Below are 11,634 nucleotides of genomic sequence, written 5' to 3'. Positions count from 1 at the left end.
GTACACGGATGGGTGATGTATGCATCTCACTAGTCGTCCAGCTACAGCTTGCCGCGATGGTACGCCCACCAGATACGCGGCGCGAGCTGCCAATCATGCTTGGCAAGCTCTGGCGCAAACACATCAAAGTCGGCCTTCTCTAACCGATGGAGATAGCGCTCAGCGGGTACAGCAGCGAGGAAAAGCGGCATACACTCCTTGGGCACGACCTTGCCGTCCGTCTTATTCAAATCGCGGCGGGCGGTAATAAGTTCGTCCATTCCCCTCGTCGCGATCTCGAACAAGGCATCCTTCAATCCCGGCGCCTCGGTGCCGCGCCGGAACACCTCCTCGTCCACGAGCCCATGGCGGGCAGACACGTCGGCCGGAATGTTCAGCTGTCTCTTGGCCACGAGGCTGGGTAGAGCGCGCAGAAGCGAGGAGACAGCGAGGAGGTGCGCAATGTGGCTCAACGTGTGCGCGATGTGTCCCGTCTCGGGGTCGGTGGGGGAAAGGAGGATTGGCAGAGGTCCTTGCAACAGCGCACCAGCGAGAGGGGAGTAGGTTGCCAGGTGTTGCTCGAGGGTTGCCGAGGCGGATGGGGCGGCGAGGTTCTTGGCCTGCTGTTAGCTCGTTCTTCTCCCTCTGTTCCTCTCTTCTCCCTCCAATCTCCCCCCTCCTCACCAGCTTCCTCCCTCCCTCCCTCCCCCTCCCTCCCCCTCCTCCCAGCTGCTCATCCTACCCAACCCCAACCCCAACCCCCGGCCCCAATACCCCCCAACACCCCCAGCCCAACACGCCGCGCCGACTCACCCGAACATCAATCAGCTGTCCAAGATAATACCGTTGCACCGGCCGTGCAGCATGCATCTCAGCCAGAGCAAGCGCGACAGGGTGCTGAGGCGCCGGCTTGCCCGAGAAGATGGCAGCCAGCGCGTCCCGCCAGAACTGGAACCGCATAGCTGCGATCGCCGGCTGCGATACCGTCGTGGTCACGAGGTGGAGTTCGAGCTAACGTCAGCGTACCCATGCAGTGAAAGGAACTCGCATTAAACGCCCGAATCGCAAGCCACCACTCCCTCTCCCGCTTTGGCCAAAAGTAACTCGTGAGCCACGCATCAGGATCCAACCTCTGAACTAGGGAGGCGCAGTACGCGGCGTTCTCCCCGGGACCACCGGCCGCAACGGGAGAGTTGAGAGGCGCACCGGGGGTGCGGTGGGTGCGTCCGCCGGCGGTGGCTACTTGGCGCGCGTTGGCCGGGTTGGCTGGTGACGGCGGGTGCTCGGATGAGAGGGCGCGCGAGGTGGAGAAGGCGCGTAATGGTGTATAGACACGTAGGTGTCCCAAGCGAGTGAGGACGGTGCGTGTTGACATGGTGGTTGATGAGGAGCTGAGGAGGCAATGAGATTTTGGATATTTGGATGACGCTGGATCTTTGGATCTTTGAGTGTCCGATATCCGATCAGTCCGATTGGTGACAACCCATAAATTACTCGCATGTCCAACAACCTCTGATTATGATACAGACATGCATCTCAGCATCTCAATGCTACTTACCCACCTCGTGCAGGCATGTAGACATGCAGACGTGTACGCTATCCCGCGTCCCCATGCACGCTTCCCTCGCCCTCCGACATGCAGGTATTCTCTCACCCCCGACAACCCCCTCCCCCCCGCCAGAGCAACTACTCCCCCTCCGCCTCGTCAAAGCTCAGCATCTGCTTGTTGGCCTTCTTCTTCTTCTTCTTCTTCTTTTCCCCTGCCTCCTCTGCTTTTTCTTCGTGTTCAACTGCCTCGCCGACGAGTTTGCGCTTCGCCTTGTGTATTGGTCCTTGCTTAGTTATAGGCTCCTTTGCGACTGCAGACAGTTTGGCAAGGACAGCAGATGTCTCGGGATCCGGGGATGCTGTGCGCTCGCCCTTGGCTGCTGTCAGCTGGTGCATCTACGCCTGATCTCCAGCCCACCGGCCAACTCACCCCTCCGCCGCTCCTTGGCAACCTCATCCGCACTCAAATGCCTTCCCTCCTTAAGCACAACGACTTGCGGTCCGTCCTCGCCTCCACCAAACTTCTTATCCCACTCATCCTCGTCGCTGTCCTCTGCCCATTCCCCTTCGTCTGGGCGGGTAGGGATTGGCTCGCGTTCCGATGGAGGAGGCTTGCCAAAGTTGGCGAGGAAGGAGGGTTTTTGCGCAACGTAGCTGAGTCCACTTGAGATCTGGGCGCGTGATGGTTCGCGTCGTGGTGGCATGTGGACAAGGCGAGGCGGTAGTCGGTGATGAGTCCGAGAGAGAGAGGGAGGAGTGAGTTGTTGATGGTTTGGGTGGTCGGCGATGTCGGTGACCATCGGTGGAGGTTATATTTGGATAAATTGCAGGTACAGCCGAACCGTAGGTCGGGTGGTAATCGGGTGGTAATCGGGCGAGACTAAGCGAGGCTGTTACAACCTCGACCGACTCATCCGACACGCTGACGATATGCACCCCTACCTACATCTAAATCTCTAACAAGTCCCATCTCTGATCTCTGAGGACGTATAAAGTGGGATAGAGGATCAGCCCAAGCTAGCGTACTAGCCACCTCCTCAACACAATGACGACTTTTGCCAAATCCTCCTTTGATGCAGCAGGCTACCTCACCTCGCGACCGTGCGTCATCACCCCCTTACCCAGCCTAACACCAGAACCTACCCGGCCAAACTATACGACGTCATCCTCGCGTACCACCGCGGCGGGTCGACGACCCACGCGTTAGATATAGGCTGCGGACCGGGGTTCATGGCGCGCGCCCTCTTCCCCCACTTCACCAAAGTGTCGGCCCAGGACCCGAGCGAGAAGATGGTCTCAGTAGGCATCCAGCCTGACTCTGGGCACATTGATTACTCGGTCGGCTCGGCAGAGGACATGTCTTCGCTCCCCGCAAACTCGGTTGATCTCGTGGTGGCCGGACAGGCCGCACACTGGTTCGACCATTCCAAAGTGTGGCCCGAGTTGGCACGGGTGTTGCGGCCGAAAGGAACGGTGGCCTACGTCGGATATGGCGAGTTGGAGTTTACGACTCATCCTCGCGCCACGGCCATTTTTAGGGAATTGATGAGAGGCGATTTGGGCGGGTATTGGCCTCAGCCGGGACGGAGTATCGTCGAAGGTCTTCTTGACCGCGTTCCGTTCCCCGTCAACCCCACCTTGAATACCGAGACCGATGCGCTTCTAAGTAAAGTGCCAGACTTGGAGAAGACTGGTATCCCAATTGCGGATAGGATCGACGAGCCTCCTCCTATTGCAGGAGAGGGATGGGACGCGGGTAGCGCGGTACGGATCAAATCGTCGACTGAGGGACGGTGGGTTTTGAGGAGGAAGTGGACGGTGACAGAGCTGGACGCGTATATTCGCACCTCGAGTGCTTATCATTCCTTTGCAGCGGCCAACCCGGACGATGCGGCAAAGCGGGGAAGGGAAGGGGATGTGGTTGAGAGAAGGGTTGCGCAGATTGACAAAGTGCTCCGCTCCGAAGGGGTGGAGGGAGAGTTTGGGGTCGAGTGGCCACTGGTTGTCATGATGATCAAGCGGCTGTGAGTGGTTCAATAGCGGTTCAATAGCCTTAGAATAGTACGTCAATGGTCAATGGAACAATGGTATAGTCCCTGCATCAATAACAGGTATACATGTCAACAAGAGACTCGGCCGGGTACGAGACGTGAGTGATTGCGACAATGTTGCGTTCCGCAACGAAAGAGCATTGAGGCTGAGAAGCATAACCGCATAGCTGTGACTCGGGCCAGTTTACTGCATGTACTGCATGTATCGTTTCAGCCATGTATTACTAGAACTGCAGCAAACTGCGCCGTGTCGTTGTTGCATCGCCTTGAACACCCGAGTCATGTTGAACCTGGCGGCCTGTTCTGCTGATCAAACCTCAAAAACACGTCCGGTCAGCTGTCAAAACGATAGGGCCGCCCTGGAAGAGGGCGGGAGTGAAGTTTAATGACGACTTGCTAGCGGAGGAAAGCAGGGGAAAGCCCAAGGCAGAGGACCGCCCAAACGCGTCGCACGCGCCCGCACTGGACGCCACGGCACGTCTGCCGTTTATTGATGTAAAGTTATGTAAAGCTTTGGATCTGCCTTGCACGATGGTCGTATGCCGTATGCCGTGTTTGCCGAAACTAGGGAGGCTGATGTCACAACCCGTACAGGCACGGACAAGTCTGAATAATGGGTTCCGCGTGACAGCGACAGCCTACGTTGCCCATGTTCTCTCCACGATCCCCACGCAGGGCCAAACAACGATGGCTACATGGCCAAGCGTTGCTGAACATTTATGCAGATATTGAAAAGACGGTCGCGAGGAGGATCGTCTCAAGCTCAGCGGTCGGCGTTTTGTGATCTGCGATTGGTGGTTTCATTAATGATTACCGCAAAACAGTGGAAAGATTTGTGGGATGTCGGAAGAAACCCGCCGAAATCACCGCACCCCTAGACCTCTAAACATGACAATATGACAATGCCATGCTACGTACAGTTTTAATAGAGCAAAGGTAGAATAAGCTTGGACTGTTACACATTGTTGGCTGACCAGCTGACGAATGCGCTGAGAACAATGGGCTTGGCTTGGCGGTCAGGGTTAGTGCCTGTGCATTACTTACTTCAGGGAATGACAAGAGGGAAAGGGGTCATACCCTCCAAAATTCTGGTCAGCATTTACTCTGAGCTTTACAGCAAAACCTCCAAATGCAACGCATAATGCCCAGAAAACGCGTCTACAAAGCTTCAAGGCATACCAGCACTCGTAAGCCCTTTTTCAAGCACAGCCCCGCATCCTTGTATCCTGGTATCAGGGAACAGTGGTGGTCACCCCCCGCCGCCTGCAAATTAACCCTCTGTCCGTTCTGTTGAGCTCTGTTCTCACCAAACTACAATCTCCCTTAACGACGTGTGCCTCTTCCCACAGCCTTCAATGTTATGTACCACATCAAGCAGTGGAACCCAAATGACAAAGTTTACCTGGGTGGGCCAGTCGTACATGGGCGTACGGCCGTATGGGCGTAGGTGGCTTGCCGCCCGTTCCATCACCCCAGTCGCGTTCTTGGCACCTTGACCAGGCAGATCTACCTATCACACGAAATCACCAAAATCACCCTGGGTGAGAGTTGGGGTGGTGGCTGAGAATAGGGTCACTAGAGGACATATCCCCCTCCCACAAGTACATCTAGTTGTCATTGCATAGTCACTCACTGGAACTAGCCATCATCTTTCGTTCTTTTACTTTTACTCTCTCTTTGCTCGTGATCGCTGGTTCTATTCTCTCCGTTCACGTCGCCCTCCACCCAGGCGACAATCTCCCACTCCTACCTTTTACCCCTCTCAACCTTGCCCCTTGGACACACGCACAGTCCACTGGTGACGCGACCTATTGCGCACAACCTCGTCCATAGCGTGAGTCATCTGTTCACCAATAGCTGTGCACGCTCCGCACCCACTGACAAGAATAGGATTTCTCGCACACTCGCACTCTGCTCCCACCATAAGAGCGAGGTAGAGTAGTTTGGACTTATCCTCCGTCGCCTTTTACCACCATGCACGTCACCGCCCTCGCGCTTGCCGCGCTCGCGGTACCTGCGTCCGCTGTCATTGTGCGTGACCGCGACGCCGATGGCGCCAACATCAACAACCCTTACCGCAACATGCTCAAGCGTGGCATCACCGACAACGTCCAGCAGGTCAACGGCAAAGCGTTCGACTTTGTCATTGCTGGTGGCGGTGTCGCAGGTCTGGCGCTTGCCGGCCGTCTCGCCGAATGGAAAAACGTCTCGGTCTGTGTGATTGAGGCTGGCAGCGACGGCTCGGATGTTCGCGACAACATTGATGTCCCAGGTAAGCATAATGTCGTGCCGAAATGCTGGCGGAGATCTACATTGCCCGATCTGCTCGGTTCTCTTTCGGTTCCCAAAGCCTGTCTCACTAACAACCAGGTCTGAGTTACGGTGAATCGGTGACGACCAAGCCGGGCCGCGACTGGGGTTACAACACGGTCGCCCAGGCCCAACTTGGTGACAAGGCTGTCAAGTGGCCCCGCGGCAAGTTGCTTGGTGGCTCGGGTGCCGTCAATGGCATGTTCTGGGGCCGTGCGTCCAGTCACGAGTACGATGCCTGGGGAGACCTCAACCCCGGTGGCAACGTCACCTGGAACTGGAACGAGATGAACAAGTACATTATCAAGTCTGAGACCCTCGGCTGGCCGAATCAGTCCAACATCGACACTTTCCAAATTGCCATCGACGAGAAGGCCCACGGCACCAGCGGCCCCATCCACATTGGCTGGTCGAGCTTCATCTATCCCTTCACCTCCAACTGGGTCCCGTCCTGGGAGGCCCTCGGCTTCACCAACAAGGACTTGGCTTCCGGCGATGTTCGCGGCGTCTCTCTCACCCCGTCCACCCTCTTCCAGGACAACCAGACCCGTTGCGACTCAAAGGCAGGGTACATCGACTCGCGGCCTGACCTCCCCAACCTGTTCATCCTCACCGGCCAGCAGGTCACCGAGGTGCTCTTCAACGGTACAAAGGACGCTGATGGCAACGACATTGCGTCGGGTGTCTCGTTCTCTGCATATGAAGGTGCCCCCGTCTACTCGGTCCAGGCCAACAAGGAGGTCATCCTCGCTGGCGGCACCATTGGCTCGCCCCAGATCCTCCAGCTTTCCGGTATCGGTCCCTCGAGTGTCCTCACCCCGCTCGGCATTACCGTACGCAAGGACCTTCCTGTCGGCCACAACCTCCAGGACCACGCCTCGAGCACCATGTATTTCTCAACCACCGAGATTCAGAACTGGGCTCAGCTGTGGAGCAACAAGGACGCCATTGCCGCCGCCCTGGCCGAGTGGAAGAGCAGCAAGACGGGTCTTCTCACGTACATCAACGAGGCTGTCGGTTACGTCAGCATGGCCGACATTACCAGTGCTTCCCAGGCTACGGCTGCTGCCAACGCTATCAACGTTGCTCAGACCGTCACCGACGTGGCTGCCGCCCACGACATGCCCAGCAACGTTCAGGCCGGTCTCACTGCCCAGTACAACATCCTGAAGCAGTGGCTTACCGACGCGACTGGCCAGCTCGAGATCATTCTGTCCATGTGGGGTAGTGGCGCCAACAACGTTGGCATCCAGTGCGCTCTCCAGCACCCCTTCTCGCGCGGCACGATCTTCATCAACTCGAAGAGCGCGTTCAACGCCCCCAACATCGACCCCTCGTATTACGCTGTCGACATTGACCGCCAGATTATTGGCGCCGGGGCCAACTGGATTCGCCGCCTCGTCGCCTCCGGTCCGTTCGCCAACACGATTACGGGCGAGACCGGTGCAACCGCTGGCCTCAACGGCAGCGCCCTCACCACTGCCATGCAGAACGGCGCTGGCACCGAGTACCACCCCCATGGCACATGTTCTATGCTTCCCGAGGAAATGGGAGGTGTCGTTGACACCCGCCTGATCGTCTACGGCACCAACAACGTCCGTGTCATAGACTCGTCGATCATCCCTCTCCACATCTCGGCCCACCTCATGGCCACGACTTACGGCATTGCTGAGAAGGGCGCAGACGTTATTAAGCAGGCCCACTGGAAGCCGCCTCCTCCACCCGACGTGAGCGTCAGCCCTACCGCGACGGAAGACATTGCCCAGATCGGCGAGGCCACCGACTCGTCGGTCGCGAACGCGCAGAAGGCCGGTGTCTCGAGCGGCCTGTCGACTACGGCCAAGATTGGTCTTGGTGTCGGCGTTGGTGTTGGAGCCGGCGCGCTTCTCGGCCTTCTCGTCTTCTGCATGTGCATCCGCAAGAAGAAGCGTCCGACCACCGACGAGAAGGGCTGGTACGCCGGTGCCAACCAGCAGGACAACAGCGCTTGGGACGCCCAGCAGGCGTACCGGGAGCAGGACGCATTCCCTATGGGCGGTGTTGTTGCGCCTCGCCCGAACCGCTTCTCGTCGGCCAACATGTCGATCAGCACCATGGCCACGGCCGACCTGCAGCCTGGTCAGCGCATGGACTCGTCGTACTCGCTCGGCGACTATGCGAACGCTTCGGGCGCTAACACGCCGTACCGCGACGAGCCTTCACCGCTCCCCCCAGCTGGGCAGTACCCGACTCCTGGATTCCAAACTCTTGGGTCACCGAGTTCGGGCTACGGCGCGCAGCAGTACACACCCGTGGTGCCCAAGTAAACGGCCCACGTAATCTTGGATCCCAAGCCTGCTAGAGGTCACTGATTGTTTAAGAGACTGAGAGCCGGGGGGTCATACAACATAGGACATTAGACCAACACCATTGCTACATGGTTGGTCGGAACGATCAGCCCACGACATTCCCTGGACATCTATCTGCACATAGGTTGTCACCGTTTCATCACCAAGATGCATTTCTATGGATTCTCACAACGTCTACTAAGGCTATCATGCTCTAATGGTTCTGACGCACGATAATGTATAAAGGGTGCTCTGGATCTGGATTGTTGACGGACAAGGTGGTGAGTAACAATGGATTGCGGAAGGAAGGTGGTGTGTATGTGGGGTGGCATTGCCTCGTGTGGATTGTAACAATGCAACACGACTGCCACCGTCATTCTTTGGTTTACTCGCGCTCATCAAGTTAATCAAAAGGTCATCAATCCCACTCATTCATCACTTTTCTCTCTCTCACACACACACACTCTCTCTCTCTCTCTTCACTCTCGTACTCGCATCCTCTCTGCTGTCTCCTCTCATCTTCTCTCTCGGCTCACCACTACCCTCCGAGTCCACCACATCACCTTCTTCATGATCTCCGTCCCAGACAGCGCCAAGCGCTGGGCTCTCCAGCCCACCCCGCTCCCAGAGGTCGAGGACGACGAGGCCGACGAGGCCGACGACATCAGTATCCTCGGTAACGGTAGCGAGTGGGACGACGACTGGTCCCCCGACGCGTACACCAAGCCGTCAACGACAGAGGACAACCACTCCAGCAACTCTCCCTTAGCCCCGTACCTTCCCCGCCTTCCGGCCACCTCCCAACGTTCCACCGTTTCTGCGGGCTCCACCTCAACCTTCCCTTCCTCGAGCAGCTCGCGCGCCGTCTCTTCCTCGACTGCAACCAGCACCATACTGTGCACCCCTCCCTCCCCTCACAAGAGTTTGACAGGCTTCCCGGCCCTCCTCGAGAAGTATTCGTACGCGGGAAAGGTTAGCAGCGGCAAGGCCGTCGCCCCAATGTCCAACTCGTCCACATCCGTCACCACCCGTCGCACCGAGGCAAAGTCCCTGCAGCACCTCCTCGCCCTGTTCAGTAGAGGCGTCACTCACATCCCCGCCCACGAGATCCGCACCCAGACGAAGAAGACTATCCTCAGCGGCACCTACATCGAGTCAATCTTATACGGCGACCGTCTCGTCCTCAATGCTGGAGAGGCCGCTCTGAGCGCTGTGAGTCACCTGAACGTACCCGTGCCGTCCATGGATGGGAATGTCGTTCGCACGCATGCGAGACTCGGCAGCAAACAACGCACGCCCCTCCACACACCCTCCCTCTAGTCACCTTTCTCACCTTCCCTCACCCCACTTTCATCCCACACACGATGAACTTCCATCATGAACCCCCGCTGACCTCAGGGAGGCGGCCGTCCAGCGAGTGCCACACGTGCCATTGCCGCCTGCCCAGCCCGCTACGGTGCAACCAACTCCCTGCCGGCGGCAATGGCACTGGCTCACGCCCACTGTACCATGCACGACGTCTTCGCGTGCGACGCTCGCCTCGCACCCGCTGACGATTACTACGACATCCTCCGGGGATTCCTGACTGCACTAACGGACTGGCCGGCCGTTGCCACTCGGTGAGCTCACATCCTCACTCCATAGCTGACTAGAGAACCGATAAGCCGCTAGACAGTGACGTCCTCAAGATACTAGACCTCCCTCCGTTCGAGCATGGCGGTGGCTTCTCCTTGGGTCTTCGCAGTGAGGCGTTCGAGGTTTCGCTTGACTCGTACGGGAAGCGCGGTGTCTGTGGCCCTGCACTCGTGCCCAAGATGACGGAGAAGAACATCATTTGGTCTTCCTCTCAACGTAAGTCAGCCACCTACACTGCGGCTGATGATTCAGAAACGCTGCTGGACGGATGGTTTCCGTGGCTCTTCGTCGAGCCGCTTGGCCGATGCGACGACGTCTCGCAGGGCTACATACGTCTCCTCAGCACAATGCGCACCAGCCTCGCCATGTACTCTCGCCTCTACAAGCAGGCGGTTGAAGCCCAGTCTGCATGGTGCACTCCCCGCACGGAAGCAACGTGCATCGTGTACGGTCTCCAGACAATCGGTGTCACCTGGCACATGTTCACCATGGCCGAGGACGATGGCCAATTTGTGAGTGCTGACTACCCGGAGAATGTGCCAACTCCAGCCCGTTGCGACCATATGGAGTGGCAGAGTCGAAGAGCCGCGACACATGACGCAGGCGACGGCCATCCTCCGCCAGATCGGTACCGAAGCCAAGCCACGCCTTCGCTCTATCCGCGACTGGTTGACCTGTATTCTTGTCGATCACAAGGTCGTGGCACCTGCTGCTCCTATTCCTTCAGGTGTCGCTCATCTCAATCTCCCCTCAGGCATCCCCATCCCCGATACCACATCAGGTGTCGCTCATCTCAATCTCCCCTCAGGCATCCCCATCCCCGATACCACACAAACAACCCATGCCGTCTTAACCACGCCTCCTTGTCTGGATCCACACCCAGCCACGCAGCTATCGCCTTGCAACCCGTCTCCTCAGCCGTCCTGGAATCCCTGGGTCGAACCTTTCCAGCCGTCGAGATCCAACTCCCTCTCTACTTTGTCCTCTGCGCTCCCGCATGAGCCAACAACCCCTGACCAGGCGGTTGAGCAAATCTTCGCGCCAGCGCCTCGCCCGCTTCCTCTCTCGATAGATACGTGGCGAAACCTTTCGACTCCGTACCAGTTCGGGCGTCCCACACCGCCACCGTTCAACTACGCCGCCGCGTACGAGTACTCATGGCCGCTGCCCAGCGAGAGTTCCGCGGCCCGAGCCGGAGGATTCGGCACGGCGTACTCGTCGTGGACTTTCCCCCGCCACATCCCGACTGCGGCCATCGTTCCGATGAAGCGAGCGGCGTCGGGCCCCATGCCCGAGGGTCAGGCGAGAGCTTTCCGTCCCAGAGCCCTCCTCCACTCGCCGGGCGCGTCGCGCGGTTCGTCTACGCTTGGTGTGGATCGCATCTCTACCCCTCCCCCTACCCTCCTTTCCACCGCCAGGGCTTACTAAGCCATCACCGCCCGCCCAAGTGCACGACCTCATGAGAGAAACAGCCGATGATGTACAGTAGGAACGTGCGTGTGCATTGTGAATACAAGTTGTTCATTTGTAGAAAAACACAGTATGCATCGAGTGTATGTACAGGCCGTACAAGAGTGAGTGGCGTCAGTTCAGTGGGTCAATCCAAAGTCAGTGTGTGCGTTGTCACACTCATGGCCGCGACCAGGTGGCGCAACTGCTAGGCGGTTCGGTTGTTGTTTGAGACAATCAAGGCAGTATCCGAGTTTGCAGGTCACGCGATGCACTCACCTTTTGCCCGAGCTTGAGGGAACAGGCTGCCGTCAGATCTGCAAAGGAGGTTACCA

At 58.0% G+C, this 11,634-nt stretch overlaps 5 protein-coding genes across 5 annotated transcripts; 3 read left to right on the top strand and 2 right to left on the bottom strand.

Annotated features, from left to right (window-relative positions):
- Positions 1-41: 41 nt before the first annotated feature.
- Positions 42-1,354, bottom strand: CcaverHIS019_0201030 (uncharacterized protein; the record flags this gene model as incomplete). The annotated part of the gene is made up of 3 exons (XM_060597077.1): positions 42-599; positions 793-990; positions 1,118-1,354. The coding sequence occupies 3 exons, from the start codon at positions 1,352-1,354 to the stop codon at positions 42-44; spliced, it is 993 nt and encodes a 330-aa protein (XP_060454007.1).
- A 311-nt stretch (positions 1,355-1,665) lies between these two features.
- CcaverHIS019_0201020 (uncharacterized protein) lies at positions 1,666-2,231 on the bottom strand (the record flags this gene model as incomplete). Its single annotated transcript, XM_060597076.1, has 2 exons — positions 1,666-1,904; positions 1,958-2,231. 2 exons carry the CDS (start codon positions 2,229-2,231, stop codon positions 1,666-1,668), a joined length of 513 nt encoding a protein of 170 aa, XP_060454006.1.
- A 341-nt stretch (positions 2,232-2,572) lies between these two features.
- TMT1 (uncharacterized protein) lies at positions 2,573-5,504 on the top strand (the record flags this gene model as incomplete). The annotated part of the gene is made up of 4 exons (XM_060597075.1): positions 2,573-2,628; positions 2,664-3,320; positions 5,370-5,412; positions 5,469-5,504. The coding sequence occupies 4 exons, from the start codon at positions 2,573-2,575 to the stop codon at positions 5,502-5,504; spliced, it is 792 nt and encodes a 263-aa protein (XP_060454005.1).
- Positions 5,505-5,552: 48 nt separating this feature from the next.
- Positions 5,553-8,194, top strand: CcaverHIS019_0201000 (uncharacterized protein; the record flags this gene model as incomplete). Its single annotated transcript, XM_060597074.1, has 2 exons — positions 5,553-5,850; positions 5,949-8,194. The coding sequence occupies 2 exons, from the start codon at positions 5,553-5,555 to the stop codon at positions 8,192-8,194; spliced, it is 2,544 nt and encodes an 847-aa protein (XP_060454004.1).
- A 591-nt stretch (positions 8,195-8,785) lies between these two features.
- CcaverHIS019_0200990 (uncharacterized protein) lies at positions 8,786-11,278 on the top strand (the record flags this gene model as incomplete). The annotated part of the gene is made up of 5 exons (XM_060597073.1): positions 8,786-9,427; positions 9,614-9,834; positions 9,870-10,066; positions 10,103-10,362; positions 10,454-11,278. The coding sequence occupies 5 exons, from the start codon at positions 8,786-8,788 to the stop codon at positions 11,276-11,278; spliced, it is 2,145 nt and encodes a 714-aa protein (XP_060454003.1).
- Between the last annotated feature and the right edge of the window lie 356 nt (positions 11,279-11,634).

This window comes from Cutaneotrichosporon cavernicola (genome assembly GCF_030864355.1).
Source record: "Cutaneotrichosporon cavernicola HIS019 DNA, chromosome: 2".
NCBI classification, from domain to species: domain Eukaryota; kingdom Fungi; phylum Basidiomycota; class Tremellomycetes; order Trichosporonales; family Trichosporonaceae; genus Cutaneotrichosporon; species Cutaneotrichosporon cavernicola.
This window is presented reverse-complemented; position numbering and strand designations above follow the sequence as displayed.